General features: G+C 47.3%; 4 protein-coding genes across 5 annotated transcripts; 1 reads left to right on the top strand and 3 right to left on the bottom strand.

The window, feature by feature from the left end:
• Window positions 1–1,269: 1,269 nt before the first annotated feature.
• Window positions 1,270–3,142, top strand: LOC128272126 (nucleolin). Of its 2 annotated transcripts, XR_008269239.1 has the most exons (3): window positions 1,270–1,563; window positions 1,673–2,620; window positions 2,699–3,142. XR_008269239.1 is itself a non-coding variant. In XM_053009873.1 (2 exons), the coding sequence occupies exons 1-2, from the start codon at window positions 1,518–1,520 to the stop codon at window positions 2,563–2,565; spliced, it is 939 nt and encodes a 312-aa protein (XP_052865833.1). In that variant the 5' UTR covers window positions 1,270–1,517; the 3' UTR covers window positions 2,566–3,142. The 2 variants fall into 2 exon arrangements, 1 of the variants encoding a protein (XP_052865833.1); XM_053009873.1 differs by having other exon boundaries at window positions 1,673–3,142.
• A 489-nt stretch (window positions 3,143–3,631) lies between these two features.
• On the bottom strand, window positions 3,632–6,154 carry LOC128270403 (exonuclease 1). The gene has a single exon (XM_053007803.1). The coding sequence runs from the start codon at window positions 6,152–6,154 to the stop codon at window positions 3,632–3,634; it is 2,523 nt and encodes an 840-aa protein (XP_052863763.1).
• Window positions 6,155–6,465: 311 nt separating this feature from the next.
• On the bottom strand, window positions 6,466–8,304 carry LOC128272999 (G patch domain-containing protein 4). Its single transcript, XM_053010901.1, has 3 exons — window positions 8,234–8,304; window positions 7,678–8,143; window positions 6,466–7,595 (listed from the first exon to the last, which is right to left on the bottom strand). Exons 1-3 carry the CDS (start codon window positions 8,277–8,279, stop codon window positions 6,572–6,574), a joined length of 1,536 nt encoding a protein of 511 aa, XP_052866861.1. The 5' UTR covers window positions 8,280–8,304; the 3' UTR covers window positions 6,466–6,571.
• A 306-nt stretch (window positions 8,305–8,610) lies between these two features.
• Window positions 8,611–13,434, bottom strand: LOC128271454 (acyl-CoA-binding domain-containing protein 5A). The gene is made up of 4 exons (XM_053008991.1): window positions 12,378–13,434; window positions 10,709–10,820; window positions 10,508–10,589; window positions 8,611–10,451 (listed from the first exon to the last, which is right to left on the bottom strand). Exons 1-4 carry the CDS (start codon window positions 12,436–12,438, stop codon window positions 9,567–9,569), a joined length of 1,140 nt encoding a protein of 379 aa, XP_052864951.1. The 5' UTR covers window positions 12,439–13,434; the 3' UTR covers window positions 8,611–9,566.
• Window positions 13,435–13,512: the final 78 nt, after the last annotated feature.

Here is a 13,512-nt window from a genome sequence, read left to right as displayed (position 1 = left end):
AGTACTGGCTCTCACATGCGGCACTCGACATGGTCCACATCCCTTAAAAAGATCCTCGCGGTCAACGATTTCAAGATACTGCAAGAACGAGTCGTATCGAATAAATCAGGGTCCGAACATTGCTGTGCAAAATAGCTCGGGGTAAGTCCCTTCTAAATCTTAATGATCTAAATCGTTGAAAAACATTCAGCAGCGATTGAATTTTGCCTACATTACCCCTAACTATGTTGCAACCATAAAGAACTCACCGATTGCTTCTAGCTGCTACAATAAAAATAAATTAATAAAGAACGCCTTTGTTTCGTAGCGAACCTAACGCGCAGTTCTGATCTTTCTGTCAACGCCTTAAAACAGTTTGTTAATCGACTTTTTCGGCCTGGGACGGACAGGGTAAATGGACAGAGTACTACCTGACAGTGGAGGCCTGGAGAGAAGATCGGTTTCCGACTATTAGAGTTCCGACGGAGTAGTGCAAACGATTGTATGTAGTCAACATCCGGACGGATCTCAGTAGCGGTATCAAACGGTCCAAGCGTAAAAGACTTAAGACCAGAGCGTTGTGTTTTATTCTCACAATTTTCACATCTTATATAGTACATTTTCCTTAAAATTATCCCATCTTCCTCTCTTTCTATGCATGCATTGATTCTCGGGGGTGGTCTATATTTGTGGGTCAATTTTCGTTCTATTGATCTAGGTCCTATGCTGTGGCCCTGTGTTTCCTTGCATATCTGTCGTACTGATTAAATAGTTTTTGCCTGCAATGTATTGTAAGATGCAAGCTGGACCCACGTGGTTCCTAGATATGTTTAAGATGAAAGCTGGACCCAGGCTGTGGTTTGTTTGTTTAGGATTCCTAAGACCCTTCGGTCGATCGTGTTCTATGGCTTGGACCTAACGTTTAAGAATTCGTAGCTTATCTTTATTGCTTAGGTTGGAAATCATCGCGTTCTCAACAGCTCGTCTCCCCCTAAACCACCGAGCCACCATTCCGCGTTCCAAACCATCGATTCAAATTAATCTAGATCAACTTACGCCGTCTTTTCACAACCAGCATTTTGCTCATTATTTTCCTAAACAGCAACTGTCAAACGTCAAACGACGCGCGCAGTGGTATGTGTGTGTTTATCGGTTTTTTGATAGCATTTCTTTTTCGGCGTCGTTCAGCGTACTGAGCCGCGGAAAATCACGCATCGCACCCGCGATCCTGTTTCTGTCCGAGCCATCTCACAGACCTCAGCTTTCTTTCCGAGCAGTGTACTTTGGTGTGGTTCATTACTTTCGGGATACCTACTTTTACCCGAGAAACGTACAATAGGCATAAATCACCGTGTGGCCGGTTGTAGTGATTGTACCGCACGCCAAGCAAAGCACGAGGCGCGGATACCCCGCAGAAATCGCTAGTCTAAAAACCACGCACTTAAAGTGTAAACGAAGCGCTTCTGCTTGCGGATCAACGACAGCATCACGCAAAGTTAATTCTTAGCTCTTTGAAGGACAGTTTACTCGAAACAAACATGTCCCTCAACCCGACGACGGATGACCTACGGGCAGAGATTCGTGGTAAGTTGTGTGTGCGGTCCTCGTTAAGACCAAGCGCCCTCAAAGGATCCATCTTGTTGGTTCGCTGAAAAATAGGCATTTCGTTAACGTTCCGCCTTTTCTTTCACAGTGATTCTGAAAGATGCAAATCTGGAGGAGACGGCCGTCAAGAAGGTGCGCCTGCAGCTGGAGCAGAATCTAAAGTGCGATCTGTCCGCGCGGAAAAAAGAAGTAGACAACCTCGTCATGCAGTACGTTAACTCGCAGGCGTCCTCAGATGGTGAGGGCGGCGAAGAAGAAGATGAAGACGCCGATTACGCTGACAACGGGGGCAAAAAGGGGCCCAAGAAGGTGCCCGCCAGAAAGAGCAAACCCGGCAAAAGCAGTGACTACGAAGAGGACCAGGACGATGGTGAAGATGAAGAGGAAGGTGAAGACGATGACGACGACGATGACTACTCCGAGGACGAGAAGCCAAAGGGAGGACGTAAGAGTGGCAGTGGTAAGCGTGGTACCCCTGGCAAGCGAGGTCCTACGCCGAAAAAGAAGAAGCGAACCTCGGATAGCGAAGAATCGGGTTCGGGTGATGACGACGAGGACGACGAGGAAGAGGGCAGTGACGAAGACTACAGGCCCCAGAAAGGCGCAAAGGGAGCCAAAGGGGCCAAGGGAAAGAAGCGCAAGGATAACTCGGATTCCGATTCCGACGAGGACTGGAAGCAAGCGAAGAAACCGAAAGCTAAAGGAAAAGCTGCGCCGGCGGGAGGAGCCAAAAAGAAACGTACTGGCTTCACTCGTCCGTACACACTGTCGGCCGATTTGGCGGCACTGTGTGGGGCCGAATCGTTACCGCGCCACGAAGTGGTGAAGAAGATTTGGACCATCATCAAAGAACGCAACCTGTACGATCCGAAGAACAAACAGTTTGCTATCTGTGACGCTCAGCTGCAGAAAGTAATCGGCGTCAAACGGTTCCGCACGTTCGGAATGCTCAAATATTTAAAGCCGCACTTCACGGACTAGGACAGCGCGACTACCTGGAAGGAGCGGAAAGAAACGATAACATTAATATTATTGAGTAAGGTATCGGCAGCGTGTGGAACCACGGAGCCCCATTTTTTCAATTTCTTTCCTCGATTATATTCTTCGAACGCAGCTCGGAATCTGAAGCCGGACCGGTTTTTAACGCCGAGACGAGCAGCATATTGCATACTATTTTAGTCAATAGCCAATAGTCAACGCGTCAACGGCGCGGAGAAATTCGCATAAAACTCTATCATTCAAACCGCCCACCAGCGTGATAATATTTTCGAATGCGAACAAATCGATTAATGATACAATTGTATGAGCACACGTGGCGTGCGACGACATCGGAGGATTTCGCTGCTTTGTAAACGAACTGAATGCATCTCAATGCATCTCTTTCATTGCCCGAAACAGATCTTACAGCAAGTATAACGAAGGTGGCCATCTGCCAGCACACCGACGGAGATGGAACTCAAAAATAATCACAAAACACAACAACCAAATAGCCAAATTGGATTGAAAAACGTGTGAAAAGAGACGAACGCGGTGCAATTCAATGATGAGTACACATAAAACTACACAACTTTTATGCTAAATAAAGTAAACAAAAAAAATATTTTCATTCGAAATTAAATGATCGACAATATGTTCGTTTCTTTGTTCTTCTGTATCTCCGTGTCATTATTACTTGAGTTAGGTCTGTAATTTTTTTAAATTGACTTGACTGTACTGATTCCAAGTTTGTCAAACAACGGCAACGACATTGGAAACAGTTTGGACTTACCGTTATAAGACATGCGTCAATCTAAATACAAAACACTACAATAATCATTAGCGAAAACTCATGTAAGCCATGCGAGTGTTTAATAACAAAAATTGAAACATTATGGCATAGACAAAAGTGTTGGCAGGCCGGGATACTCTCTCCAATATCAATCTGTGTCCTCTGGGTAGATGTGCTACCGACTGTCCAGTTTCATCGAAGGCTAGAAAATAATATGGGAACACATTGTTTTTATTTAACACCCTTCACACTTCAGCTCTCCTGATCCAGCCACATTTTTTATACCTTTTTCTGGAAGCCAAACATTGACAGCCTACTTTGGGTTAATCCCACCTCGCTTTTGGAAGCTTGTCTACCGTTGGCTTTGGACAATCCCGGTTTACGACAGGCAGATTGAGGTTTGGGTTTCTTTTCAATCGTTGGGCCTCCACCATTCGATTGGTGCTTACAAGTGGTAGAACCATTTTTATGCGTATTTTGTACGTGTTCAGTCTTCAATGTTTTTCTAAATGCATCGTTGGCCACTGTGCGTGTTTCCGGCATGTTCATTTCATCATCATCATCATCTAGCGCAATGGCCAGATCGTCAGTCTCTTTGTCGGTTTCATTTTTCTTCTTTTGATCCATTTTCTTTGTCGGCTGGCGTTCGAATAACGCTAAACGTACAACTTTCGCTTTAGGTTCAGGACTAATCGGTGGATCTTTCACGGACTCGCTCGCTTTGTCAGTGATGTCGTCATTTTCTTTCTGCGATGAGCTCATTCCACTGTCGCTTTCTGTGCCAGTAGAAAGATCCTCTTTTTCACTACCTGCTATCGGTACGAGCGCCCCGGAAGGCCCTGCTGCTCCCATCTCCTTCTTGCGGTGCTCCCGTGAGCGTTTCTCCGGTGTGCGATCTCCGCGTTCTGCCAACCGTGCTTCCGGTGAGCGAAGGTACATTTCCGCCACCTTCATTTGTTGGCTGTGTCGTTTATCCTTAATCTTCCGCACTATGGCCGTTGGAGACTCATCCAGTGAGGCTTCCAATTCCTCATCCACCTTGCTAGTAACATTCCTATCTGGGGTTGTTGTCATTTGGGTGCAGAAAAATCTGCTGATCACCTTTTGTCGTCCCACCGTTCCGGAACTGCATGTAGCCGTCGTATTTGTTCGCTTAAAGCGACTTAATCGTGTGGTGTTACTGCTACTCACGGTGGTCGAGATTTCCTGCTGGCTTTCCCGAGGCTGTTGCTTTGTAGAATATTCAGTTCGCTTCACAGGGCTAATATTTTGTAGGAGCGACCGATTTTCGGGTGTTAGCTTGGTTGGGGAAAGGAGCGCATTCGGTGAGCTCCGACACGGAGTTGGTCCGCGGGTGGCCACAAAGAACGGGTTCCGCGAACGCCTTGGTGATGTGTCTGGTTGCTCTAGAAACGTCATCGTTTCAAGCACATTCACGTCTTCGTACTCAATTGCAATCGATCTGATGGACGGTGGCTGCGGTGTATCGGCCTGGCAAAGCCGTTTCAAGGGAGGTGCTGCAGGGGAATCAATACCATATGCATGCAACACATCATCAATGCTGTCTTTAGTGCCTTGCTGCTCGAAATCCGCATTTATCGGGGGCCGCTTAACGAACGAAGCCGCTTTTGGTGCGGACTGGCTCTCGCCTGTGGGACTAACAGCATCCAATTGATCTTCGCCTCGATTGGTTTTCCAAATGCTTGGATGGCGGGTTCGTTTGGCGCTGCCTGTTTCTCTTGGCACATTACTTCCATCATTGTCCGGATGCCAAGCGTCGAGGGTGCGCAGTGTAAAGGGATCCAAGTTTCCCAGCGCCAAACTAAAGGCGGTTTGTTCGTCCAAAAACACTCCAGCATCCAGCAGACACTCCTCCGGTGTGCCTTCTTTCGCCGGATCGTTCAAACGCGTTTGTCTGCGTGCGACCGGATCGTACACCACCATGTGTTTGAAGGTAGCTTCTGCCCGCAGGAACTGCTCCTTATACTCCTCACTCACCACCACCTGGCGCATGTTGAGGTACGCCGGTATTTTGGCCAACGCTCGGCGTACGTCGGGATCTTCAGTCCGCAACACGAAACGGCATGCCTTGGCTAGCCCAATGCCAGGCAGGGAGTCCAAGTAGTCACACCCGGACAGAATGCACATCTGACGGAACTTGCTGAATTCATAGCGATCTTCGCGACAGCCCATCGCCAAGTGCAGCTTACTTGACTCAACTAACCGCCCGTGGCCAGTTAGGTCCAGCTTGAAAATGATCCGATTACAGCCAAACAGCACGAGGTCGGAATCCTCCGTGACCACGTACTGGGCGATGTCAATGCGATTCAGGTACGCCAGCTGAGCGTCCGCTTCGTACGGCGCGACCACACAATCCACATGACGCTTCCGACACTCGCGAATCAGTTGTAGCGCCATTTCATGCGTGATATCTACGCATCGCCGAAGAAACTTTCTCGCCTCGTCGATACGCCCCAAGCGCAAAAGCTCGGCGCCTCGTTTGCGGGCATTTTCTCTCCCCTCACGCCGCTTCGCCTCGGTAGCCGCTTTCGCCGGCAAATGTCGGCCATCGAACACTAGAATCGGCTTGATCCCGTACGATACCAGCAGCTGGACGTACTTGAGACAGTATTGAACGTGAGCATCGGTTTGTTCGCCCCTTGCCAGGCGCTCGGCACAGCCGAAAGCGCCGCGGTGAAGCCAGCAGTAACTATCGATCGCCACACACTTTCCACGCAAATCCCGCAAATGACACGGGCTGCTGGCTTTCTCGAGAAATGGCAACAAACCCGTTATTCCCATCTCTCACCGGAAGAACTTTCTCTGGATTATGCTATGCGTTTTATTTTCATTGCACCGTCACCTTTTCGCGCCAATTAACTCTTTTCAAACGTCAAAAAGCAAGCTGCGTTCGATCTATGTAAACAAAACAGTGGCTGCGTCCACACTTCGCTAACCGAGAGTCCTTTGTCACAATCACATCATAATCGCAATCAACACATCTAGACATTACGCACGTGAGATAAAATTCGTATATTTTTACCAATATTTTTGAATCCACAACCGCCTGCGTGCGGTCCAACATTACTGCTGGCATTCATCTAACAGTGGACAAAGGCCAACAGCAACAAGAAAGGATCGAAATAACGATGTCTCTTCTAACTTTATGCTTATTCGTGCTTCTAGTTGGTGTGTATGGGATATTGCTTTTCCGTTGCATTACAGCTTCTTCGACAAACTGTCCGCCAGCTGGGAGAGCTGCCGTTCCTTGCGCCTTGATTTCTTGCGCTTACCGCTCGCCGTACGATTGGCGACTCGTTTCACCTCACACTTGTGCCGCTCCTTCAGCTCCTGCCCGAGTACCAAACACTCGTCTTCGGTTGGTTTGATAATATTTATCCTTGGCACGGTGGCACGCATCTTCTTCCAGTACCGGCTCTGTTCAGCATTCACTCGATCCACCACATCCTCCTCTTCTTCATCGCTCGAGTCGGAGCGTAGCAAAAGCTTTGGTTTGATCACTGGCACCATGGGAACTTCATGCGGAACGGACGACTTTAGTAGACGATTATTCTGCTTGGCGTCAGGCCGATAGTCTTTACGATATCTGGCCGCCGGATCCGCCATTGCTGTATCGTCGTCGTTAGTATCGGCCCCGGATTTTCGTTTTACTTTTTTGCTTCTGTCCTTCTTCTTGATCACTACTGAGCCGTGGTCCAGTTTACGTATTTTTTCCCCCAATCGATCCAGCTCGTCTTCCATCGTTGGTTGCTTGCGAGACGTAATTTTAGATTTCTTTTTAGCCTTTGCAATCGGTGCCGCGACCGCCTGTTGTGGCTTCTGCTCTGCGGCACCACCATCCTCCTCCTCGGGTAGCTCAGTAAACATGGATATCACACCTTTGGCCAGTTCCTGGTCCCTTTGCTCGTGATTTTTTTTTTTCTTACGATTCTTCGCCACCACATAGTCCGCGTGATGCACCATATCTTTCACTTCTTCGTCGCCCTCGTGACCCGTTCCATTCACAGCCCCCGAAGCACCGTCGCCGCGCTCAAGCCATCGTTGCTCGTTACGTTGCTGTTTCTTTGATTTTTTGCGTCCGTTTTTAGACCGCTGAATCTGCCAGTCGTTCGATCGAATCACAGTCTCAAAAGATTTGCTTTCCAGCTGCTCCAGAAGCCTAGTGTTCTGCTCGTCGATACGCGCCAGCTTCCCGCTCAGCTTTAACCCATGACGAGCTCCCCTGCGGAAAGATCACCGTATTATTGTTCCATGTTCGCCGTGATAGGTTCGTAACACGAACCCTAATACCGAACACTACTCACTTGTGTGCCGTTCGGCCACCGCAGGCAGCAAACAATTCCTCGTCAGTTAGCGTTTTCACCGGAGCTAACTCGATATCTTCCGTGCTGATATGGTTAGCGGCCGCTTCTTCCCGTTCCGTACCGCCCAGCAGTGTGGAAGCTTTGAGAAAATTCGTACCGTAGCGCGACGATGCACCAGCGGTCTGTGCCTTTTTCTTTAGCTTCTGTACCGAGTAGCCCTTAGTCGATATTTCAACAGCATCCACGTCCAGCTGCCGGAACTGTACTGCCGCCGATTCGTGCGGTGCTATCCCTGCGGAAGCCTGCTTGTTCACGGCGATGTTGCCGGCCGCATCGTTATATACCCGCTCCCACCAGTTGTTGGTCAGGTCTTTGGCGGGATTAGCACCCAAACCGGCACTGTTGAACTTGAGACTCGCTTTGATCGGTGCGGTGATACCGTTGGCATTCTTTCCCAATGCATCGCCTGTAAATGGCCACTCTCTGAATTAGCTTAAAAACTACAGCATGCCAGTCACACATTGGTGGGAATTGCACTTCTGGCCGAAAATATTACCTTCTTTCCAGCCGTATTTCTGCAGGACATTCTTAGCAAAGTCCATCCCGCAAAAAACGCGTGTTGCTTTGTTCAAAGCAATTGCAGCGAACCGAGCTGTCAGATACGAGCAAAAAAGAGCGACATGTTGACAACACGAACATGTTTGCTGCAGGGCTGCCAAACGGTTTGAATTTTGTTAGTTAATAAAAACCAATCTTGTTGAATCGATCGATTAACCCGGAACCACGCGGAATGAGCAATCGAATCCTTATCCGGCTTAAGCCAATCCGAATCTCAACAAAGGTAGATCCATTGCGTCAATTACTTTTATGGACGAGGGTAAACAGTGTTTTGCATATGGATAATAAAACGACGTAATTCTTTGCGTAGCATATTTTTATTAATTTAATTGCTTTGAACCCTAAGAACAAATATGGAAATTGAGGTTCCGCTTGTACTACTCAGTACCTAATGTCACGTTGCAATAAGCTTGTATAAACCGCCAATGGAACCGCTCTGCTTTCTATTATACGTATGCGCAATAATATATATTATTTTCCCCATCAAAACCTACACACACGTCTGTGTTGGTTATTGGTAAATTAGAAAACACGCTTCCCCTTCGTCAATTTCGATAATTACGGAGTATTAACCCTAATCAAAGCACCCCCGGTCACAGTGTGGCCAAAAAGTTGCACCAAAACTGAACTGATTGCAATAGATATACAGATGTGCTTTACCTATTTTCAACACATTATAATGTGACTGTATGATTTAACCATATGTTTGCACTAAACAAATAATTAACTTTAAATTCCACACCAACCAACCATTGTCTAGTGCTCAAGGCTCATGTCAGAATGTGTAAGTTATATAGATTATAATTTCCCCTATCAACATCGTAAAACATAACAACAGAAATTGCACTTTGCTTTGCCATAACGAAAGGCAAATTAATAACACACGGAAAACGAAAACCATACATAAAATAGGTCATCTCGAATGTTGCAGATATCAGACTTGACGCTTTTTGCTAAGCAACACGCGGTTGACACGCGGCAAGCGCTTTGTTCGTCCGGCTTATATTTTTGGGGGCTAACATAAATTGATTGCCTTATGAAGCCACACGGTGAGAGCTGACAAGTTTATGAATTTGCATTTTCGCCCCTCATCGGAACCCGCGTACCGTCCCGCCACCATCGTTTCGCAACATGAGTATAAGTTAAACCAATAAGGGTACGAAGGAACCTAAGACCCGGAACCGTAACAAAAAAGAAACAAAAACCTAGACGTATGCCAAAACTGTTAACGTTTCACAACCTCGCACGGCCACACGCTGTCACTATTTTTCTTATAGCTTCTTTCTCTGCGCCCAACGGGCAACGCGGTGAATGACCAAAGGCCAAAGTATTATAAATGCCAACGTAGCTGGTGACACATCGCTAAACGGCCACCAGGCAGGGCCAACGGGTCGGGAACGTAGAGAGACGGTGGTTAGTTTTACTAACTGCTGTTGCTGCTGCTCCCGCAAAGCATCCAGCGATTGTTCGATCGTACTGACCCGGCCCAGTACACGCTGCACATTTTCGTTGAGCTGTTCGACGGTTCGAGCAATCTGCAGCGAAACATCACCATTTTGCAGGCCTCCATTGGCCGGAAGGTGCACCGAATTTTCACTCGCTCTAAACGGTAGATCATGGGGCAGTCGGCTATGGTAGGAGTGGCCATGGTTGACGGCCTCAATCGGACGGAACACAGTCGATACCGTGGCGCTCTCGAACTCATCGTCTAGCGTGTCAATATACTCGTCGTCGCTGAGCTCTGATGGGCCCGAACTAGTGGTACCATTAGTCACCGGTAGTGACGAATTCACACCGTCCCCATTCCATTGATGATGATGGTTGTGATCCTGATGATTATGGTGCTGATGCTGATTGTGTTGAGGAGCGTACCCATTGATGGCGGTTGGTTTGTGGACGTGACCATTCACTAACGCCGCTGCGGGAGGCTGGGATGATACCGGCATCATTGGTGGTGGCGATGGTGTGGCTGGCGAGAGCCGTCCGACCGGACTGGCTTCACGGGAGGCCAATGGTGAGTTGGGTCTGGAACGGGCTTTCTTTATAGCTTCCGGAGCCACCATTTCCAGATCGTTGATGTTCACGTTGTCCAGATCGCTCATGTTGTATTCCATGAAGTTGGCCACAGTGTCGGTGTAGGACATGGTTTCTACAATCTAAACAAACGGTATTACACGAAATTCGGAGCCAAACGAAACAAACGCAAAGTTACCTTTTTCAGCTCATCCACATACTTCTGCATGGCCACTTCCTCGGGCATTTCGCCCAACCGGTTCCACGCTTCCCATTTTGCGCTGCAAGAAAGAGAAGTGGAACATTATTTTATTGCCCTGACACCACCTAACTCTCTCTCGCTGTCTCTCTCTCTCTCTCTCTCTGCTGCACACGCTGCTGCCAATGCCTAATGCCTTACCGGTTTACTACATCCCAGAAAGCTGGTTTACGTTCGCAGCATTTTCCTTTCGTGGCCTGCTTAAAATAGGAATAGAATCGTAGCAGCATATCATTGCTTGGTTGATACGGTCCTGCAGATGAAACATAGCGGAGAAAGTAAAAAACATTAAATCATTAGCGAGCGATATCGTAGGCTGCATAATATTGTTTTCTTGTTTTAGAAAGTTAAATACCGATCAGTGTGATACCTTTCGTCAACAATTATCTCACACCGCGTTAGTGTCAGATCAAGGGCAAGGATCTCCCATTTTCTCAGTACATTGAACCGAAGTGAAAAGGAAACTTTAATTACGCACCAATGGAGCACGTTTTCTTAAGATTTTTTTTTGCCCTTCACCACATTATGCGCTTACGCCATCTGCTCGTGCTGCACATAATTTGTCGTGAACCATCGGTACGCAAGATCATACACGGGATCATCGCGCCTCGGTAGATCGTGATTTCTTTTTTGTAAGACATGCGTTCGACCTTGTGGCCGGTTTCGGAGACCACGAAGCGCGTAAAAGACGCACTTGGATGTGGAGTTGGCAGTTGGCCCCCCCCGAACAACATTGGCACTCCGTGTGGCTTCAGTCGAACTGGCAAGTCACCGGGCAACCTTTGGGGCCACTTACTTTCCGTGTGAAGCACCCATCGGCACCTGAAGGTCGCAGCCGGCAATTTCGTGTTTAATAACGCTGAGAACGTGTGGTGTGGTTGTATTACTCTTATTCGTCACAAACTATCGCTAACCGGCAGGTAGGATAGCAAAAAAACCCGCGAGAGGAAGAAGCAAGACCAACTAGAAAGGGGAGTTTTTGCCTATTGCTGCCTATTTGGCGAGGATTTGCACAATGCTTTATTTGCACACCATTTGATCCGAGAGGGATTGATGGCCCACGGCGAATCTATTGCGCAAAGATTGGCACCGAGTGTCGTTCGGCGCAAATGAACACAACGATCCATATTTCGGACTCTAATAACGTACTCAAAATCCTTTCAAACATAGATGATTCAACCAGAGATTGTAACGACAAATGTATCAAGCGATTTGAATAAAAGTGGGGGTTTTGTGAGAAGAATTGGACGGTGGATTACATGAAATTGTTATAACTTTACAAATATTTAATTCCCTTCTATCAAGGGGTGAAAGAGGGGGTCAAATTTCAATCGCAGGGACTGCAATCTTTGATTTGATGTATGGCGCGTCACGGTTTGTGATACGGTGGAGACTTCGTGTGTGAAAATGATTGAAACGATGCAGCTGAGCACATGATTCCACCGCGTAATAAAAGCGGAGGTGTACTGCAATTATCGCTGTATTGAATATGCCGTTCGATAAGTGTAATTAAAAAAGGAGTATCTGGAAAAAAAATACTTGAGTGAGAACAACTTCATTGTTCTTTTTTATTTATTTTAGCAAACTGATTTGATGAAGTCAAACCGAACATGGGATACAGGATTTTCGAGATGCAATCTTATCCGTTGTTTTGAACGAAACAGCGTGCCCTAATCTTATCAAAGAAGTATGATTCAACAAAAACACAATACTTCTTCCTTTCGTTGTTTGTTATTCCCACTTTATCTTCATCGGGGTTTTCGAAGCTTACTGATACGTTAGATAAGGATGCAAGGCGTAGGGAACTTACCATTTTTTGGCAGGCCACGGATAACGTTGACGGCAGCGTTAAACCGTTCTTCGATCGACATTTCGACCGGCCTGTTTGTTGGTGGCAGTTACGTAGGAAGAGTAGGATCACAGGTTCGACTGGCTCCGTATCGGACAAGGCCCGTTTGGTTTCGAATGTTTCCGACGAAGGCGCACGAAGAATTACGTAAATCGAATAATCTCCGATCCTTGGAGATTTACGAAACTGTTCATAGAAAAGAAGCCGATCCGATCAAGAAAACCGAGGAGCCGAGGAGCCGAGGAACGCACGTGTTCCGTAATAAACAACAATACGACCAACAAAACAATAGTCCACACTATGCGTAGCACCAATTTTGCCCACGCTGGCTTTCATTTTCTACCACAGTGCCGATTCATTGGCATTTCTATCTTGTCTCACTGCCCTTCCGCTTTGTTCCGCTTTCTTTCAACAAATAAACTATACGCAATATGCTGTAACGTTCTCTCCCGTTCGCCCTGTCACTCTCGTCGCTTGCCGTCTTCCTTGCTCACGCACCCAGATGGTTGAGTTACAACATCAACGATTGGGTATGAATTACTTTCTTCCTTAGTAACCCTAGGTTGGCCCCGTCGTCCGAGAGTCAGTCACCGATTGCTAGTACTTTTTGTCTAGACTCGACGAAGCGATTTCTTCACCGTTCGCGTCTTTAATATTCGAAACGGGTGCGTCCAAGTCACGGTCGCGATGGATTTGCGAAACGCACCAACTCTGTCGGCTCGGTCACAAAACTGCAAATTTACGCTCTACATCGAACAATCGTTGCTGGTACACTACCAGCCACTTATTTACAAAACAGAGGGCGAAGGCTGCACTTTGGCCTCGTAAACATTACTTATTTACCGACCCGTGAGTACATCAGCGCCGCAGTTCTCGCACACAACAATTAAATACCGTCTTCATTCAGTTGTCACCTGAGGACTTACACGCACATCACAGCAAAACACTTCACTGGACAAAAAACGGTAATGTTGCTAGGACGGTACTAACATTTCCGGTCACACTTTGTGCACTTTTCTTCCTTGTGTTGAGTGGGCCGGTTAATTGGGAACCGCAAACAAATACGCCTGAGCAGCTAACAAGCTTCTTAACAGCT

Source organism: Anopheles cruzii, chromosome 3, assembly GCF_943734635.1.
Source record: "Anopheles cruzii chromosome 3, idAnoCruzAS_RS32_06, whole genome shotgun sequence".
NCBI lineage: Eukaryota > Metazoa > Arthropoda > Insecta > Diptera > Culicidae > Anopheles > Anopheles cruzii.
Note: the sequence above shows the minus strand (reverse complement) of the source record. Positions and strands in the feature narration are given on the sequence as shown.

Bases quoted from the DNA above. Each gene is read 5' to 3' on its own strand.
- LOC128272126 (XM_053009873.1), top strand. From the start codon at position 1,518: ATGTCCCTCAACCCGACGACGGATGACCTACGGGCAGAGATTCGTG. The intron at 1,564-1,672 runs GTAAGTTGTGTG...TTTCTTTCACAG, and splicing joins CCTACGGGCAGAGATTCGTG to TGATTCTGAAAGATGCAAAT.
- LOC128270403 (XM_053007803.1), bottom strand. From the start codon at position 6,154: ATGGGAATAACGGGTTTGTTGCCATTTCTCGAGAAAGCCAGCAGCCCG.
- LOC128271454 (XM_053008991.1), bottom strand. From the start codon at position 12,438: ATGTCGATCGAAGAACGGTTTAACGCTGCCGTCAACGTTATCCGTGGC. The intron at 10,590-10,708 runs GTAAGGCATTAG...TCTTTCTTGCAG, and splicing joins TTCTGGGATGTAGTAAACCG to CGCAAAATGGGAAGCGTGGA. The intron at 10,452-10,507 runs GTAACTTTGCGT...CCGTTTGTTTAG, and splicing joins ATGTGGATGAGCTGAAAAAG to ATTGTAGAAACCATGTCCTA.
- LOC128272999 (XM_053010901.1), bottom strand. From the start codon at position 8,279: ATGGACTTTGCTAAGAATGTCCTGCAGAAATACGGCTGGAAAGAAG. The intron at 8,144-8,233 runs GTAATATTTTCG...GGCCATTTACAG, and splicing joins GAAATACGGCTGGAAAGAAG to GCGATGCATTGGGAAAGAAT. The intron at 7,596-7,677 runs GTGAGTAGTGTT...ATCTTTCCGCAG, and splicing joins GGTGGCCGAACGGCACACAA to GGGAGCTCGTCATGGGTTAA.